Source organism: Mus musculus, chromosome 12, assembly GCF_000001635.26.
Source record: "Mus musculus strain C57BL/6J chromosome 12, GRCm38.p6 C57BL/6J".
In the NCBI taxonomy this organism is placed as follows: Eukaryota; Metazoa; Chordata; class Mammalia; order Rodentia; family Muridae; genus Mus; species Mus musculus.
Genome location: NC_000078.6, coordinates 69,709,468 through 69,724,893, shown reverse-complemented (window position 1 = coordinate 69,724,893; position 15,426 = coordinate 69,709,468). Strand labels below are relative to the sequence as shown.

Genomic DNA, 15,426 nt, shown 5'->3' with positions numbered 1-15,426 from the left:
CTCGTCTGGGGGCGGGGCTGGAGAGCGGCGCGCTTCACCCTTAGAGTCCGTTCAGGTTGCGGGTGCTGGGGTGGAGGGAGGGGAGGTGGCGCAGGCCATGTGGCCGACCCTGCGCTACGTAGGCGGTGTCTGCGGACTGGCCCGGTACTGCGTGGCTGGGGGCTTCCTCCGCGCAAGTGGACCGGCGTCCGGGGTGCCCGGGCTACTGTGCGGGGGTGGCCGCAGAAGCTCCAGCACCAGGTAAGTGAGAGGCGGCGGCCTGCACTTGCTGTTCCGCTCAGGGATCTCCAACTGAACCTGTCTGTGTCCCCCGACTCGATGTCTCTGTCCCCGGCGAGGAAGTCCTGATTCTGTGGTCCAGCCTCGAATCCCAGGAGCTGCTGACCCGCAGGGTTCGTCCACTGCGTTTGTGCGCCATAGGAAAGGCAGTGTTGAGTTGAGGTCCGGAGCTAATCTGGCTCCGAATACACAACTCCTCTCCATTTCTTAACCACTCTAAAGGGTGACTGGTGACTAGGATCCTAGTCTGGCCCCTAGGTGGTCACTTTGAAGATTAAAAGACCTAGCACACTGCCAATAAGTATGCAGCTTCTTAACTATCATCCCCTGTGTTGCTTGGAAAATCCAGAACTTGGCTTCTGTGGGTCAGTTCCTTGCACACACTAGAGTTGTCCTCACTAGAAGCAACTCAGTTGCCTACTGTGAGCTGCCTAGGAAAGCTGGCAAATACAGTGTTCGGTGTGAAAGCTTTAAGGGCGGGGTGGAGGGGTGGGGGTGGGGGAGCTTTTGATTGTTTGAGACAAGGTAGACCATGCGAATGGATTTAGTGGCAGACCGAGGTGTGGCACGACCCTGGAGAGGGGCAGTGTTTTTGTTTAAGACGCGTTTAAAGCATGTTAAACGGTACTGGTTTGTTTTCCTTTGGCTGTCCTATGACTCCGGTGTAGATCAGGCTGGCCTCTAATGCCTCAAGCTATCAACCTGCCACTCCTTTCCTAGTGCAGGAATTAAAGGCACGTGCCACCCAACCTGCGCCACCTTAACTTTTGAGACTGGATCTCTCCCAATTTCTCTCCCTCTCCCTGTCCCCCTCCCTTTTTCCCTCCCCCTCCGTGTGTGTGTGTGTGTGTGTGTGTGTGTGTGTGTGTTTCTATCTGTCACTTGCTTTTTCCACATGGGGTCTCTCTTTGTATCCTGGCTATCTTGTTGACCAGGCTGTCCTTGAACTCAGAGATCTTCAGTGTCTGCAGGGATTAAAGGTGTTTGCCTCCACTGCCTCGGGGCAGGAGAGGGATGGGGTGGGGGATAGGGTCTCTTGAGGTGATTGGTTGGTTGCTCAGTAAGCACGAGGGATCTGCCTGTCTCCCTGCCCCTGATCCCAAGGTTACATGGGTTGAACAAGGAATGCCCTTACATAAAGGTGCTTTGGGTACAAACTCAAGTCCTCACTTGTATGGCAAGCACTTTGCCAATTAACCATTTTCTTATCCCAGTTTTTAAAATACTGATTATTTTGAAACAATTGTAGACCTATAGAAAGTTGCAAAAATTATAGAATGGTTTTATGTCACCTTCCTCCTGTCCCACCATTTGCCTTGGTGTTAATGTTGATACAATGCACACATTCAGGTTTTACCAAATTTATGTGCATTCTGTGTTCTGTGTATAGCTCTATACAGTTTAATCATATTTTGTGTAATCTCAGTTTGGGCATAGAAATGCTCTATTGTGGGCCTGGACACGGGTGCCCTCTAAGGTGTCAGGGCCCGGTTATTAGTGAGCTTTTGAGGATCACCAAAGACGAGCCCTGACAGCTGCCCACAGCTCTGCCAGACACTGGGCTATAGCAGCTGCCCTGGTAGCAACATGAATGAACAGTATCTGCCAAGTGCTGGCTTTCTAATAGTCAGCAGTGATACCAGCCAAAAAGTAAGGTTTAGGGACTTTCCTGGATCCTGTAACTGTGGACTAGGTCTTTGCTGGATTTGGTCTGTGTTCCCATTTTGGCAGGTTTGGGGGCCTCCATGCTAGGTTCTAAGCTTAGGATGGTGCCTATAACATGATTGGTTGTGCTAAGGTCTATGGGCCTCTGAAAGCATCTCTGGAGAGAAAACCTTGACCATAACCTATCCTCCCATAACCTATCCTCAGGTAGAGGCATCTATCTGCTGGTTGTCTCATGTAGGAGGCCTCCACCCTCACCATCCTTTGGTTCACTTTCATCCATGGTTCCCCTGACTCCTTCCCTGCCACCCAGGAGCCTATGATAAAAGCTCCATCATGATCAGAGTGAAGCTGAAGAAGGTTCATATGCAGAGACTATGGTCCCAGCAGAACTTAAGTATCTGATTCTGTCTGGGAGGGCAAAGGGCAAATGATAGTATAAATGGTATGTGCTATGTAATGAGATATGTGTCATATAATACATAAATGACATGTTATAAATTAGTACTTTAATTGCTCCCTAATGAGAATTATGCAAGTGAAGTTTGGTGAGGTCTATAAACATAAATATGTGGATGCTCCATCTTCATGCACATCAGAAGCCAAAAGCAGACCCCACTACAGATGGTTGTGAGTCACCGTGTGGTTGCTGGAAATTGAACTTAGGATCTCTGGAAAAGCAGCCAGGCCTCTTAACCCCCAAGCCATCTCTCCAGCTCCTAAATTGAAATTCTTAAAGCTTGCTTTCTCTTAAAGCTCTTTTGATATAGTCATCGTTGGAGGTGGAATTGTGGGCCTTGCCTCTGCCAGAACGCTCATCCTGAAACATCCTGGACTTTCGATTGGTGTGGTGGAAAAGGAGAAAGATTTAGGTATGTATGCCCTCAGCTTGCTGGGAACCTGCTTATTTTGTCAGGCTGAATCAGTTATGAAAAATGTGGATGTTAGTGTCTCATTTTGTGTTCTCTTGAAAGCAAAGTCTGGGGCAAGGGCTTGAGAGGAGGTGGTTTATTTGAGGGATTATATGAGATGGTAGGAAGAAGGGAGGGGGTGGGGGGGAAATCCACAGGAGGGTCCACCTCCTCCTGGGGCTGGAGACCCCCAGGGAGGCCTCCAGGGAATAGCATAGTGCTCCTCAGGTTTGTTCTCATCCATCCAATCAGCTTCTAGGATTGTCCTTAGTGATGCTATCAGCTTTACCCTCCTCCAAAAACACAGAAAGGGCCTTGGAGCATGTGCAGAGAGCCTCTGAAGGCCTTTAAAGTGGCTTGATGAAGTGGTTTTAAACAAAGCTTAGGTGAAATCAAGCAAGGATGGTTTAGCATGGATGCCAGGATAGCTGCTATAGGACATTGCCGATAAAACAATTCTAGGCAGAATTTCTCAATGATGTAGGCTCAGATAGCTTCGTGTATCACCTCCTAGGCTTTGTGTGAGACATTTACTTTTTTTTTTTTTTTTATTTACCCTGTCTCTTGTTTCATAGCTCTTCACCAGACTGGACACAACAGCGGTGTCATACACAGTGGTATTTACTATAAACCAGAATCTCTGAAGGCTAAATTGTGTGTAGAAGGCGCAGCCCTCATCTATGAGTACTGCAACCTCAAGGGAATTCCCTACAGGCAATGTGGCAAGGTACAGCATTTCACTGTGGCCTCGGTTTATTTAGAGCAAGCAATTTCTTAGGTTTAATGTTGAAAATTTTAAAAAGATGTGACTTTTCCTGCTTTTGTGCCTATGTAATTTAATATAGTACTAAGGAATAACAAAACATGATTTGTGATTTCATGTAATTAAAAGTAAGTTTTATTGACATAATAAGTATGCAGTTTAGATAGTTGCATATTTACAAAGTTGTACCAGTATTAACACTAATTTAAAAATATTTTCATTACCCCCAAAATAAACCCTATACCAGCAGCTCCCATTCCTACCACTCCCGGACCCCTTACAACCATTTTGTTTTCTGTCTCTATAAAAACTGCCTGCTTTTATACATATTTATAAGTAGGATTATGTCTGAACATCTGTATTTTATGATATTTAAAAAAGATCGACACTTACTATCATGTTTTCGGAGCTTGTCCATACTGGAGCATTAGTTAGTACCCCATGCTCTCTGATGCTGACACCATTATGAGGATGTGCCTCACCCTGCTTAGGCACCTACCAGCTGATATCCATTGAGTTGTTTCTGCTTCTTTTGTTATAAATAATATAGTAATAGGTATTTATGTATAACTTTTATGGAGGAAAATTCTCATTTCTCAGTGGAATATTTCTAGAAATGGAATTCCTGGGTCCTGTGGAAACTCAATCTTTAATATTTGAAGGAACTGCCAAACATTTTTTCCAGATTGTTACAGTAATTAGTGAGGATCCCCTAGCCTCATATGTTACTTATTCTTATCAATGCTTATTATTTTGTTTTTATTTTAGCCAATCTGATAGCAATGTAGTACCTCATAGAAATTTTTGTTTGTTCATTTGTTGCTTAGGGGTTTTTTTGTTTGTTTTTTTGTTTTAAAGCTGGCGTTTCCCACTGTAGCTCAGGATAGCCTTGAACTTTAAAGTCTTGTGCCTCAGCCTCCAAGTTGAACTATAGCGCTTTTTTGTTTTGTTTTGTTTTTTGTTTTGTTTTGTTTTGGTTTGGTTTGGTTTTTTTTTTTTAGACAGGGTTTCTCTGTATAGCCCTGGCTGTCCTGGAACTCACTTTGTAGACCAGGCTGGCCTCGAACTCAGAAATCTGCCTGCCTCCTGAGTGCTGGGATTAAAGGCGTTCGCCTCCACACCCGGTGAACTATAGCTTTTTAACAGTATAGCTGGCTTTCCTCATTTTGTTGACTAATGATACCGAGTACTTTTTCTTTGTGTGTATGAAAGTGTGTGTGTGTGTGTGTGTGTGTGTATGTGTGTATACTTCTGTGAGGTACTACTTTAGCAATAAAGTAAAGTACAGATAAAGGCAGAAAGGCTACTTAAGTATCCAATGTTGCTACCGTCTCCAACCAGCAGAAAAGAAGCGATGAAACCTACGTCCTTCTCAAGGCAGTGTATTCAGGAACTTAACAATGTGCAGGAAAAGGAATCCCGACGTCTCTCGGCCATCCCCCTTTATCCCCTCCAGTCCACTCCTCATCACCCCAGTCCACGTAGGCACAGTTCATTGGCTCAGGACTATATTCGTCACGTCATGTGGTGCATCTGCGCAATGCAGCTCAAGGTACATGGCTATCTTGAGGGATATGAAGAAGTCAGGTGCCAGTCATAAGACTTGGCAGCAGTCCCGGGCACCATCTTGGGGCTGCGGCCACACCCGCTCCTCACATCTCCCCTTTATTCTTTAAATTGGCAGAGAGAATGCCTGTCTTAGGTTGCCCCCTGCAAAAATGCTCCTTACCCGTCATCGGGAGACAGACAGCAGTGGTCTGATCCCTGTCTTAGGTTGGTAACACGTCCAGGGAGTCTTACCCGTCATTGACTACTTCCCTAGCATGCCAAGCCACACTTAAGGAGATTGTCCCATCTCCACAGCTGCAAAAGCTTGTATCAACAGAGCTTGAGCCCTGCAATGGCGATATTGCATGCGGCAGATGCACCAAAAGGCCAGGACACTGATGAGCACGCAGCACAGTGCCAATCCACCAATACCGGCCCATTCCTTTAGGTGTGACATAGCAGTGGCAATCCAATTTGCAAGTCCTTCAGCCATGGATACCCAAGTGGAATTGATATGGACTATCCCAAAATCTCTTTTGGGTCTAAACAAGGTCATAACCGAAGGGGTCTGCACGGGCCATGGTACAAATCTAGGCATTCTGGTCACAATAGCTAAAGAAAACATAGAAGCATTCTAACACATACTATAAAAACAGCTATCCTCCTTACATTCTACAACATCATCAAAATAACAACCATTATAAACTAAAAATACAAAAGGAGGCCAAACACATACAGGTGTGGCTTTAAAGAATACATTCTTCCCATAAGCAAATTGAATAACAGAAGACTCAAAAAATATAGATCCATTCCAATAAAAGCTAGCATTTCCCCACACCCCACCCATCAAAATACTCAAAGAAGAAAGATCTGTACAACTCCCAATTTATCCCACACAACAGCCAAACATTAAAGGGATTGCTTGCCCCTCTCTGGGCTGGATTTTGATACATCCAATTAAACCCTGAAAACGTTTAATTATGACTGGTACTAATATAAGGGGAAAAGGTAAAATATTTTTTCACGGCCCACGCAGCTTTCCTGGACTGGCAGCTGGTCCATGGGGGCAGCGAATCTCGAATACCCCTACAAAAGGGGGCCCATCGTAGATCTTCAGTCATCACTGCAGGCAGCATTATCACCCCCAGGAGCAGCTTCATCAGGGCACCTCTGTCCATCTTGAACTACCCTCGTCAATCGCTCCGGAACCCACAGCGGCTGGTGATGATCCTGTGGAAACACACAAACAGACCCTCTCGCCCAGAACAACACAGGATCAGGCCCTTGCCATCGTCCACTCAGAACATCCTTCCACATGACTGTGCCTCTGTAGGATGCCTCAGGATTGGCAAACTGTTCCGCAGCAGTCAAATCATTTTTATCTTTATTCAAAAAATTCAAGGTAAAGAGAGCAATGGCTAATCGAGTAGTGCCAGAGGCTACTCCCCCTTTCTGTTTTATTAGACACTCTTTCAGAGTTTGATGGGCTCTTTCAATGATGCCCTGGCCCTGAGGATTGTAGGGTATACCGTGCACCAAGCGGACACCGATCATTTTACAAAAGGAAACAAAAAGAAGCTGAAGTATAAGCAGGTCCATTATCAGTCTTAAGCTCTCTGGGCTGACCCCATGCACCCCATGCCTCAAAGCAATGGGCAATGACATGGTGTGCCTTTTCACCAGTATGCAGGGAGGCAAACAACACCCCAGAGGCTGTATCTACAGAAACATGAACAAACTGCAGTTTACCAAATTCTGAAAAATGAGTCATGTCCATTTGCCAAATGTGGAGGGGAAGCAGGCCGCAAGGGTTTACTCCCACACTCGCCTGAGGCAATAGGGGGGCACAGGCTTTGCAAGCCGTAACAATATCCCTTGCCTCTGCTCTAGTAATATGAAATAGAGAAGAAAGTGTTTTGGAATTCACATGAAACTGTGAATGAAGATCACAAGCCAGTTCTACAGGTGTTTGAATCAAAAAGGCAGAAGCAGCTCTAGCAGCTTTATCAACCAAATCATTGCCCTCTGCTAAAGGGCCAGGCAAGCCTGTGTGAGCTAGAATGTGTTGGACAAAAAATGGAGAACTCCTATTTAAAATTAAGGATTGCAATTTATTTAACAAATCCCCTATAGTGGATCGAAAATTCACCTTCACCACCACTTCCAGCACTGCTAACGAATTAACCACATACTGACTATCAAATTAAATTAAAAGATTCAGAATACAATTAAAAAACTTTTATAACAATGTACAACTCAATAACTTAGGGAGAAGCAGGGGGAAACCACAAAGTTACTGGCGTGGAGCCATGGACCAAATATGCTCCGCAGCCTGTCTTAGACCCATCTGTAAAAATTAAAGGGGCATCAGGCAATGGCACTCGAGAAGTAATTCGTGGAAAAACAACTGGATGAGCTTTAATCAGCTGCAAAATGGGATCTTAGGGAAATGATTATCCATCTTTCCCATAAAGCTACATCTCAGAATTGCCCAATCATCAACAGTAGCTGATAATACTTCTATTTGCTTCATATTATATGGAACAATCAATTCCTGAGGGGGATTGCCAAAATATTGAATACATTGTTGTAGGCCAATCAAGGCCAATTGTGCTACCCAGGCAGGGTAATAAGACAAGATTTTTGCGGGTGGAATCTTGGGATGTATCCATAGCAAAGGGGCGCCCTGCCAGAGGACTCCAGTAGGCTGGGTCTCCGAGGGCAGGATGCACAAAATAATAGGACTGAACAGATCTCTTCTCTTTAATGCTGCTGTTTGAATACCCTTTTCGACCAAACAACACTACGTGGGCAGAATCAGTAAACTGCCGGGGAGAATTTAATTCTATATCTCCCGGTAAAATGTCATATAATGGTTATAATTGTTTGTTGGTTAGGCCCAAATAGGGACGTACCCACTGTATATCCCCCAATAGCTTTTGTAAATCATTCAATGTCCTCAAATTATCCGTCCGAATTTTCTGGGGAGACACTCGACTATCAAAAATTTTTGTTCCTAAATATTCACCACTTTTCCTTTCTGAACCTTTTCCGGGGCTACAACCAATTGCTTTTCTTTTAATTTTTGGATCACTACACTATATGCGTGTGTAACTTTAATTTTCTCACTCCAAGAACCTCAATATCCCTAATCCGGGAACCTAATAGTCTCTAACCAAGAACTTGAATCTTCCCACTTCCCTGGGAGCTTTCCAGCTGGCTACCCTGACTGGGTTCCACCACTTGTCGATATCTTCTCCAACCAATAGAAAAGAAGCGATGAAACCTACGTCCTTCTCAAGGCAGTTTATTCAGGAACTTAACAATGTGCAGGAAAAAGAATCCCCGACGTCTCTCGGCCATCCCCCTTTATCCCCTCCAGTCCACTCCTCATCACCCCAGTCCACGTAGGCACAGTTCATTGGCTCAGGACTACATTCTTCACATCATGCGATCTTACATCGTGGTGCATCTGCGCAATGCAGCTCAAGGTACATGGCTATCTTGAGGGATATGAGGAAGTCAGGTGCCAGTCATAAGACTTGGCAGCAGTCCCGGGCGCCATCTTGGGGCCATGGCCACACCCGCTCCTCACAATCCAGCAACTGATGAATAAAGAAAATGTGGTGTAGAGGCTGTTGCATATACAATCTGAAAGAACTAAATTCACTGAAGTAGCAGGTTAAATGTTGGTTACCAGCGGCTGGGAATAAGTGAAGATGGGACAGAACACTTCAGAAGAGCCTTCATAAACATGTGACTACAGGAATTACAATGTGCTGTATTCTTGGGGACTATTGAGAACAGTTTTGATTGGATAAGATTGGCCAAAGTAAAAACAAAATAGTACGTGTTGGTAAGAATATGGAGGCTGGAGGTTAACATTAGGTGTGTTTCTTAATCGTATTTACCCTATTTCTTGAGACAGGGCCTGTTATTGAACCTGGAACTCACTGATTGGTTAGGGCATGTGGCCAGCAACCCCTAGGGCTAGCTCATTCTCCTGTCTCTGCCTCACCAGTGCGGAGCCTACAGGCTCGTGTCAGCAAACCAGTTTCTACAAAGGCGTTAGAGAGCCAGCCACAAGTCCTCACACTTGCCCAGCAAATCCTCCCTCCACAGAGCCATCTCTAATTTTTTAAATTATTTTTAATTTATTTCTAATTGACAAAATATGTACCTACTATATTCAACATATAGATGTGAATGTGTATGTCATAGCGTGAATACACACGACAGTCATTTTGCAGTGACAATACTTAACTGACAGTGATGCGCATTACCTCACACACTTGATGAGTTGTTTGCTGTTGTTGTTTTGGTTTTTCAAGACAGGGTTTCTCTGAGTAGTTTTGGCTATTCTGGAACTCACTTTGTAGACCAAGGCAGGCCTCAAACTCACAGAGATCCTCTGTCTCCCAAATTTTGGGGTTAAAGGTATGCACCACTACCACTGCCCAGCTTACATTGGCTGTTTTAAAATCTGTTCTCAATAGTCTCCAAGAATACAGCACATTGTACTTCCTGTAGTCACATGTTTATGAAGGCTCTTCTGAAGTGTTCTGTCCCATCTTCACTTATTCCCAGCCGCTGGTAACCAATATTTAACCTGCTACTTCAATGAATTTAGTTCTTTCAGATTGTATATGCAACAGCCTCTACACCACATTTTCTTTACTCATCAGTTGCTGGATACTTAAGGTAGCCTTTCTGCCTTTGAATTCAGAGATCCACCTGCCTCTGCCTCCTGAGTACTGTGATTAAAGCTTGCACCACCACCTGGCTTGCTTTATAGTTTCCAATGTGTAAGTCTTGCCTCCTCTTGTTAAAATTATTCCTCTATAATTTATTTTTTTAAATATTTATTTATATATGTGAATACATCATAGCTGTCTTCTGGTAAGAAGAGGACATCAGATCCCATTACAGATGGTTGTGAGCCACCATGTGGTTGCTGGGAATTGAACTCAGGACCTTTGGAAGAGCAGTCAGTGCTCTTAACCGCTGAGCCATCTCTCCAGCCCCCTGTAATTTATTTTTATTGATGCTTTTATGAGAGAATTGTTTTCTTAATGCCATTTGTATTAGTCTTGTGTGCGTGTGCACATTTCTTAGGATTCTGTCTTGTTATCTATACCTAGATTACGTTTCTTTCTCAGCGCGCACACACACACTTGCTCTCTATATATATACTGTGGTGTGTGCATAAGAGTTAGAGGAAGAGCTGTGAGAGGCATTCTTTCATTCCACCATACAGATTCCAGGCACAAAGCTCTGGTGTTCAGGCTTGATGGCCGGTACCTTTTCCAGCTAAGCTATCTCAGCAGCCCCTGGGGTTTTGCTTTTTAAGCATCAGCGTGTTAGAATTGGCTTTCTGCTTCTATTGAGCTTTTCTTAACTTTCTGCTTCATTATGCTAGTGTATCAGGTCGTAACTATACGACCCTTTTTATCTGTGCTGTATTTAATTTTACTGGCCATTTTGCCAAAGATTTTTGCATCTGTATTTACAAATGAGGGTGGAGGGTGTGTAGCTCAGGAAAGCATGGGAGCATACTGACTTCATAAAAGTAATTTGAAAGCGGGATGGTGATGCACATGCCTTTAATCCCAGCACTTGGGAGACAGAGGCAGGCAGATTTCTGAGTTCGAGGTCAGCCTGGTCTACAGAGTGAGTTCCAGGACAGCCAGGGCTACACAGAGAAACCCTGTCTTGAAAAACCAAAAAAAAAAAAAAAAAAAAAAAAAAAAGATGGCAGACTTTGATTTGCACTGTGATTTACAAATGCTCCCATTCCTTGATTTGCCTTTTTTACTTTCTTGATGGTGTCCTTTGACTCATCTTTTGTTTAAAGGTTAATAATTTATTGACATAGGTAGCCTTTGTACCTTGATCAAAAGTACCACTTCATGGAATTCTGTTGACTCTTGGTATGAAGTAGTGACCTGTGCAGGCTAATGTACCCATGAATATGTATCTGTTTTGCCTTGCTGTGAAATAAGAAGCTCAATTTAAGATACCTTCCCCAGAAATAAATAGAAAAAGAGTTCTGAAGAAAGTTGATTAAATGTAGTTCTTCTTTCTGTATCAATAAAGACTGTAATTTATTTCAAGACATCAAAAGAATAGTTTGCCAAGAGTGGTGCCCCATCACACTGATTACTGGGTGTCTTTTTTGTGAACTGGCATCTCACATTTTCTTGTAGAAACAAGAAGGGTGCTTACTTTGAAAGATGTAAAAACGAGCTAGAGATGGCTCAGCAGTTAGGAGCACTGGTTGCTCTTGCAGAGAATCCAGGTTCAATTCCCAGGACCCACGTGGTAGCTCAGAACCACCTGTAACTCCAGTTCCAGGGGCTCCAGGATCCTCTCTGCCCTCCATGAACATTGTATACAAATGGTGCAAAGGCATACATGCAGGAAAAACACATATATACATAAAACAAATCTTAAGAACAACAAAAGAAAGCTCTAAACTTGCTATTCTTGCTGCTGGGGTGGAGGGAGTGGTCATGATAAGAGCTACGTATGTCTGGGATCATATTGCAGTGCTCAACCAGAAATGGAAATTGAGGCAGCATGTTCCATTTGGGGATGTTAGGCGTTTTTTTTGTTTTTTTGTTTTTATGTTTTTTGTTTTTTGTTTTTCGAGACAGGGTTTCTCTGGGTAGCCCTGGCTGTCCTTGAACTCACTCTGTAGACCAGGCTGGCCTCAAACTCAGAAATGCGCCTGTCTCTGCCTCCCGCCACCACGCCCGGTTCGGGATGTTAGTTTTAATGCTTTTTTTTTTTTTCTTGGTGAAGGAGAGAAATAAAATAATGAACAAAGAAAGAAGTAGATTTATGAAAGAAAAATGATTTATATCAACCTTGATTGAGAAATGTGATAATTTTTTATGTTTACGTTGACTTTATAAATTGTATAGCTGGTGATATTTCTTAACCTTATTCAATCATTTTGTCATTTCCTGAAGCTAATAGTAGCTGTTGAACAAGAAGAAATTCCCAGACTTCAGGCCTTGTATGAGAGAGGCCTGCAGAATGGAGTCGAAGGCCTGAGGCTGATCCAGCAGGAGGATATAAAAAAGAAGGAGCCGTATTGCAGGGTGAGTGTCTGGCCAGGCTGTGCACATAGAACTTTCCCTAAGCTATTCCAAATAACGCTGCTGTGAGTGAACATTCTAGAAGACATGCTTGGTAAGTACATGATCATATTGCTCCTGGGTATATATACATCAAAGAGAAATTGTTAGGTCACAGTTTATGAGTTTATGTTCAGCTTTGGCAGATACTGCCAAAAAGGTTTTCCAGAGGACCTTGGTTTATTCCCTCAGTCATGTGTGTTCCAGTTGCCCCGTCTCCGCACCAACATGCGGTCTTTGTTTCCAGAGGCCACTTCTGTGGGTATGTGGAACAAGCTGAGAATATATCTTACTGAAAACACAGCAGGCCAGAAAGCTTTCAGATTCGGGGGTGTTTGCATAGGCTTTACCAGTGGAATACCCCAATCCAAAGTTTTAGAAAAATCAAAATATTTCCAAATTCAAATATTTTTTGCATCCTGTTGCTATTTATAAAGCTTTAGATATTTTCAGATTAGAGATTCTCAAACTGTAGCATTACATGATGCTTTTAATCATATTTCCCAGTGACTTGGTGTTATACACCTTTTCATATGTTTATTTCACACTTGGACGCTTCCCCCTGAAGTTCCTGTTAAGAGATTTCCCATTTTTCTATTGGGCTTATTGCCTCTTTTATAATTATTAATTCTTACTAATTATAGAAATTCATTACATGGTCTGGATATGTCTGTTGTGTATATAAATATATACTTGCTCGTTCATCTAAATATGTATTGTAGGCATCTTCTGCCTCCTTGGAACTTGGCTTTTATTTGAATAGTATCTTCTGAAGGGCAGGAGTTCGTGATTTAATCAGTTAGCAGCTTATGCTTTTTTATGGCTCGTGCCTTTAGTGTTCTGTTTGAGAAGCCTTGTCCTGCTCCACTGTGTGTCAAATGTCTTACGTGTTTTTCTAAAAGCTGCATTTTACCTTTCGTTCGGAATTGAGTTTTGTATCTAGCATGAGGCTAGGTAAAGGTATGTCCCCCCTTTATGAATACCCAGTTACTAGAGGAGTGTTGTTTACAAAGAGATCATAATCCCCCTGCTGCATGCAGCACCTCTTTTTGATAGCAAGTTTGTGTGTGTGTGTGTGTGTGTGTGTGTGTGTGTGTGTGTGTGCGTGTGTGCGTGCGTGTGCGCGTGTGCGCGTGTGTGTGTGCGTGTGTGTGTGTGTGTGTGTGTGTGTGTGTGTGTGTGCGCGCGCGCTCGCGCGCCCTGAGAATGGGCTGAACTCTGTCCTACTGTCCCTTCCACTAGGCCGTATTTACAGTGTGTGTGATGTCGTGTCTGAGCTCCAGGGAGCTGAGCAGAGGAGGCTTAGGTGGAGAGGGCCAAGGCGAGCAGAGCCAGCAGCGCAGAGCAGACGGGCACTGTTAGGGATTCTTTCCTGGCCCTTCACATAAGGGACACTTTGTCACTCCCACTGAAATTGATCAGCTTGGAGATTCTGCTGTTATTTCGGCCTCTTGGATTTTTAGAAGACCAGATAAGCAATTTAATTTAGTGACATGAAATTGACACTATTTCAATTTGGTCTGTTAGGACTTGATGCTTAGTCTGAAATAATAGCCTCTAACTTTTACTAAATAAGTGTTTTCGGGAAGCACACTAAATTTGCTGGTGTTTTATAGCTTTATATGGATTTAATAAATTTTGATTGTGAACCTAATATGTTAGAATTTCTCTGACATGGATTGTCTTTGAGAATAAAACAATTTGTAATCTTCAGAAAGCATACAATTTAAAGATTTGAGCTGGGTGTGGTGGTGCACGCCTTTAATCCCAGAGGCAGAGGCAGGTAGGCGGCTTTCTGAGTTCGAGGCCAGCCTGGTCTACAAAGTGAGTTCCAGGACAGCCAGAAACCCTGTCTAGAAAAACCAACCAACCAACCAACCAACCAACCAACAAACAAACAAACAAATAAATAAATAAATTTAAAGATTTGTTTGAAAAGACAAAAAAAAAAAGAAGCCTTTTGCTATCTATAGGTTTAGGCGTAATGTAGAAATACTTCCAGTTCCATTTTAGTGCCTGAGAACAGGATGAAGTGTGGGAGATCTAGAAGGGTCTCTGACTGTCACCTGCTGTGCATTCTTGTGGAGAATTGTAAAGATTCAAACACAAGGAGCAAGATAGGAACAAGAGCCCATGGGTCTTTATCAGGTTTCACTATCTAAAAACAAAACTTTGCCTGTATTGTGAGGACTGGAGATGCGCCTGCATATCTTCTTCAGACCTGACCATGCCATCCTTCTAAATCTTTTCAATGAGGCAGATGAAGTGTGTGTGCTGATAATAAAAAGTGATATATGTGTACACCTTTTTTTTTTTAGAGAAGAAATCGGTTCTTCTCCCAAGCTCCTAAGTGTGTTACCCCCAAAGGACTCAACAGGTTTATTTTCTGTTTGAGCAAAGGCAAATTCTTTACTATGTGCCAGTTTCTTTAGATGCTGCAGATATGATCGATGTGTGATAGCGCGTGGCTGTCTGCCTGATAGGAGTCGTAATGTAGAGAAGAGGGATTGTAGTCTAGCACAGTGCTAGCTCTTGTGATGGAGTTAGTTCTCTAATTTGTACCAGCAAAGGAGTGCTGTTAGCTTAATGTAAGAAGGTGAGCAGCCCTCCCAGAGGTGGACCCCTTGAAAATGGGTGAATAGAGGACTTATAAGATGGGTGGGCCGTGCTCCCTCTGAAGCTGCCATACAGTGTTGCTCTCCATGTAATGGTCATTACCTATGACAGTGCATAGTGAAAAATACAGTCTGGTTATTTCCTAAAGGGAACTCCCCTCCTCACCACCAAGCCAGGAATGTTCCCGTGGTACACAGTCACTTCTGAGTTTCCCGGCCTGCTACAAAGAAGTTTACTAGGTCAACTCTAAAGTACTTCTTGCTCCATATCCCTTTAAAAAGAAGATAAACCCCGGAAGAGGATCTTGCCAGACTTTAGGCTGCGTCTGTAAACTTTGAAGTAGGAGCAATTCTCTGAGTAATCCCCTGTGAAACTCCTGACTTCAGGTCTCACCCGTGGCCCTTTTTCTTTTAGCACAGGAGGCCAACCACATGGTTTGCTCCTTTGTGTCCTTACTGAGTTTAGCTCCCAACTTGACCCCCTTGCCTGGCTCCTTCCTCGC

General features: G+C 43.5%; 1 protein-coding gene across 1 annotated transcript in view; it reads left to right on the top strand.

Annotated features, from left to right (window-relative positions):
- The first annotated feature begins 19 nt into the window (after positions 1–19).
- The window catches only part of L2hgdh (L-2-hydroxyglutarate dehydrogenase), a 34,439-nt gene continuing 19,032 nt past the window's right edge, over positions 20–15,426 (top strand). The window contains exons 1-4 of the mRNA NM_145443.2: positions 20–240; positions 2,701–2,816; positions 3,431–3,582; positions 12,141–12,272. Coding sequence (NP_663418.1) covers positions 98–240; positions 2,701–2,816; positions 3,431–3,582; positions 12,141–12,272 — 543 coding nt within the window. The 5' untranslated portion in view covers positions 20–97. The remainder of the gene's footprint in view (positions 241–2,700; positions 2,817–3,430; positions 3,583–12,140; positions 12,273–15,426) is intronic.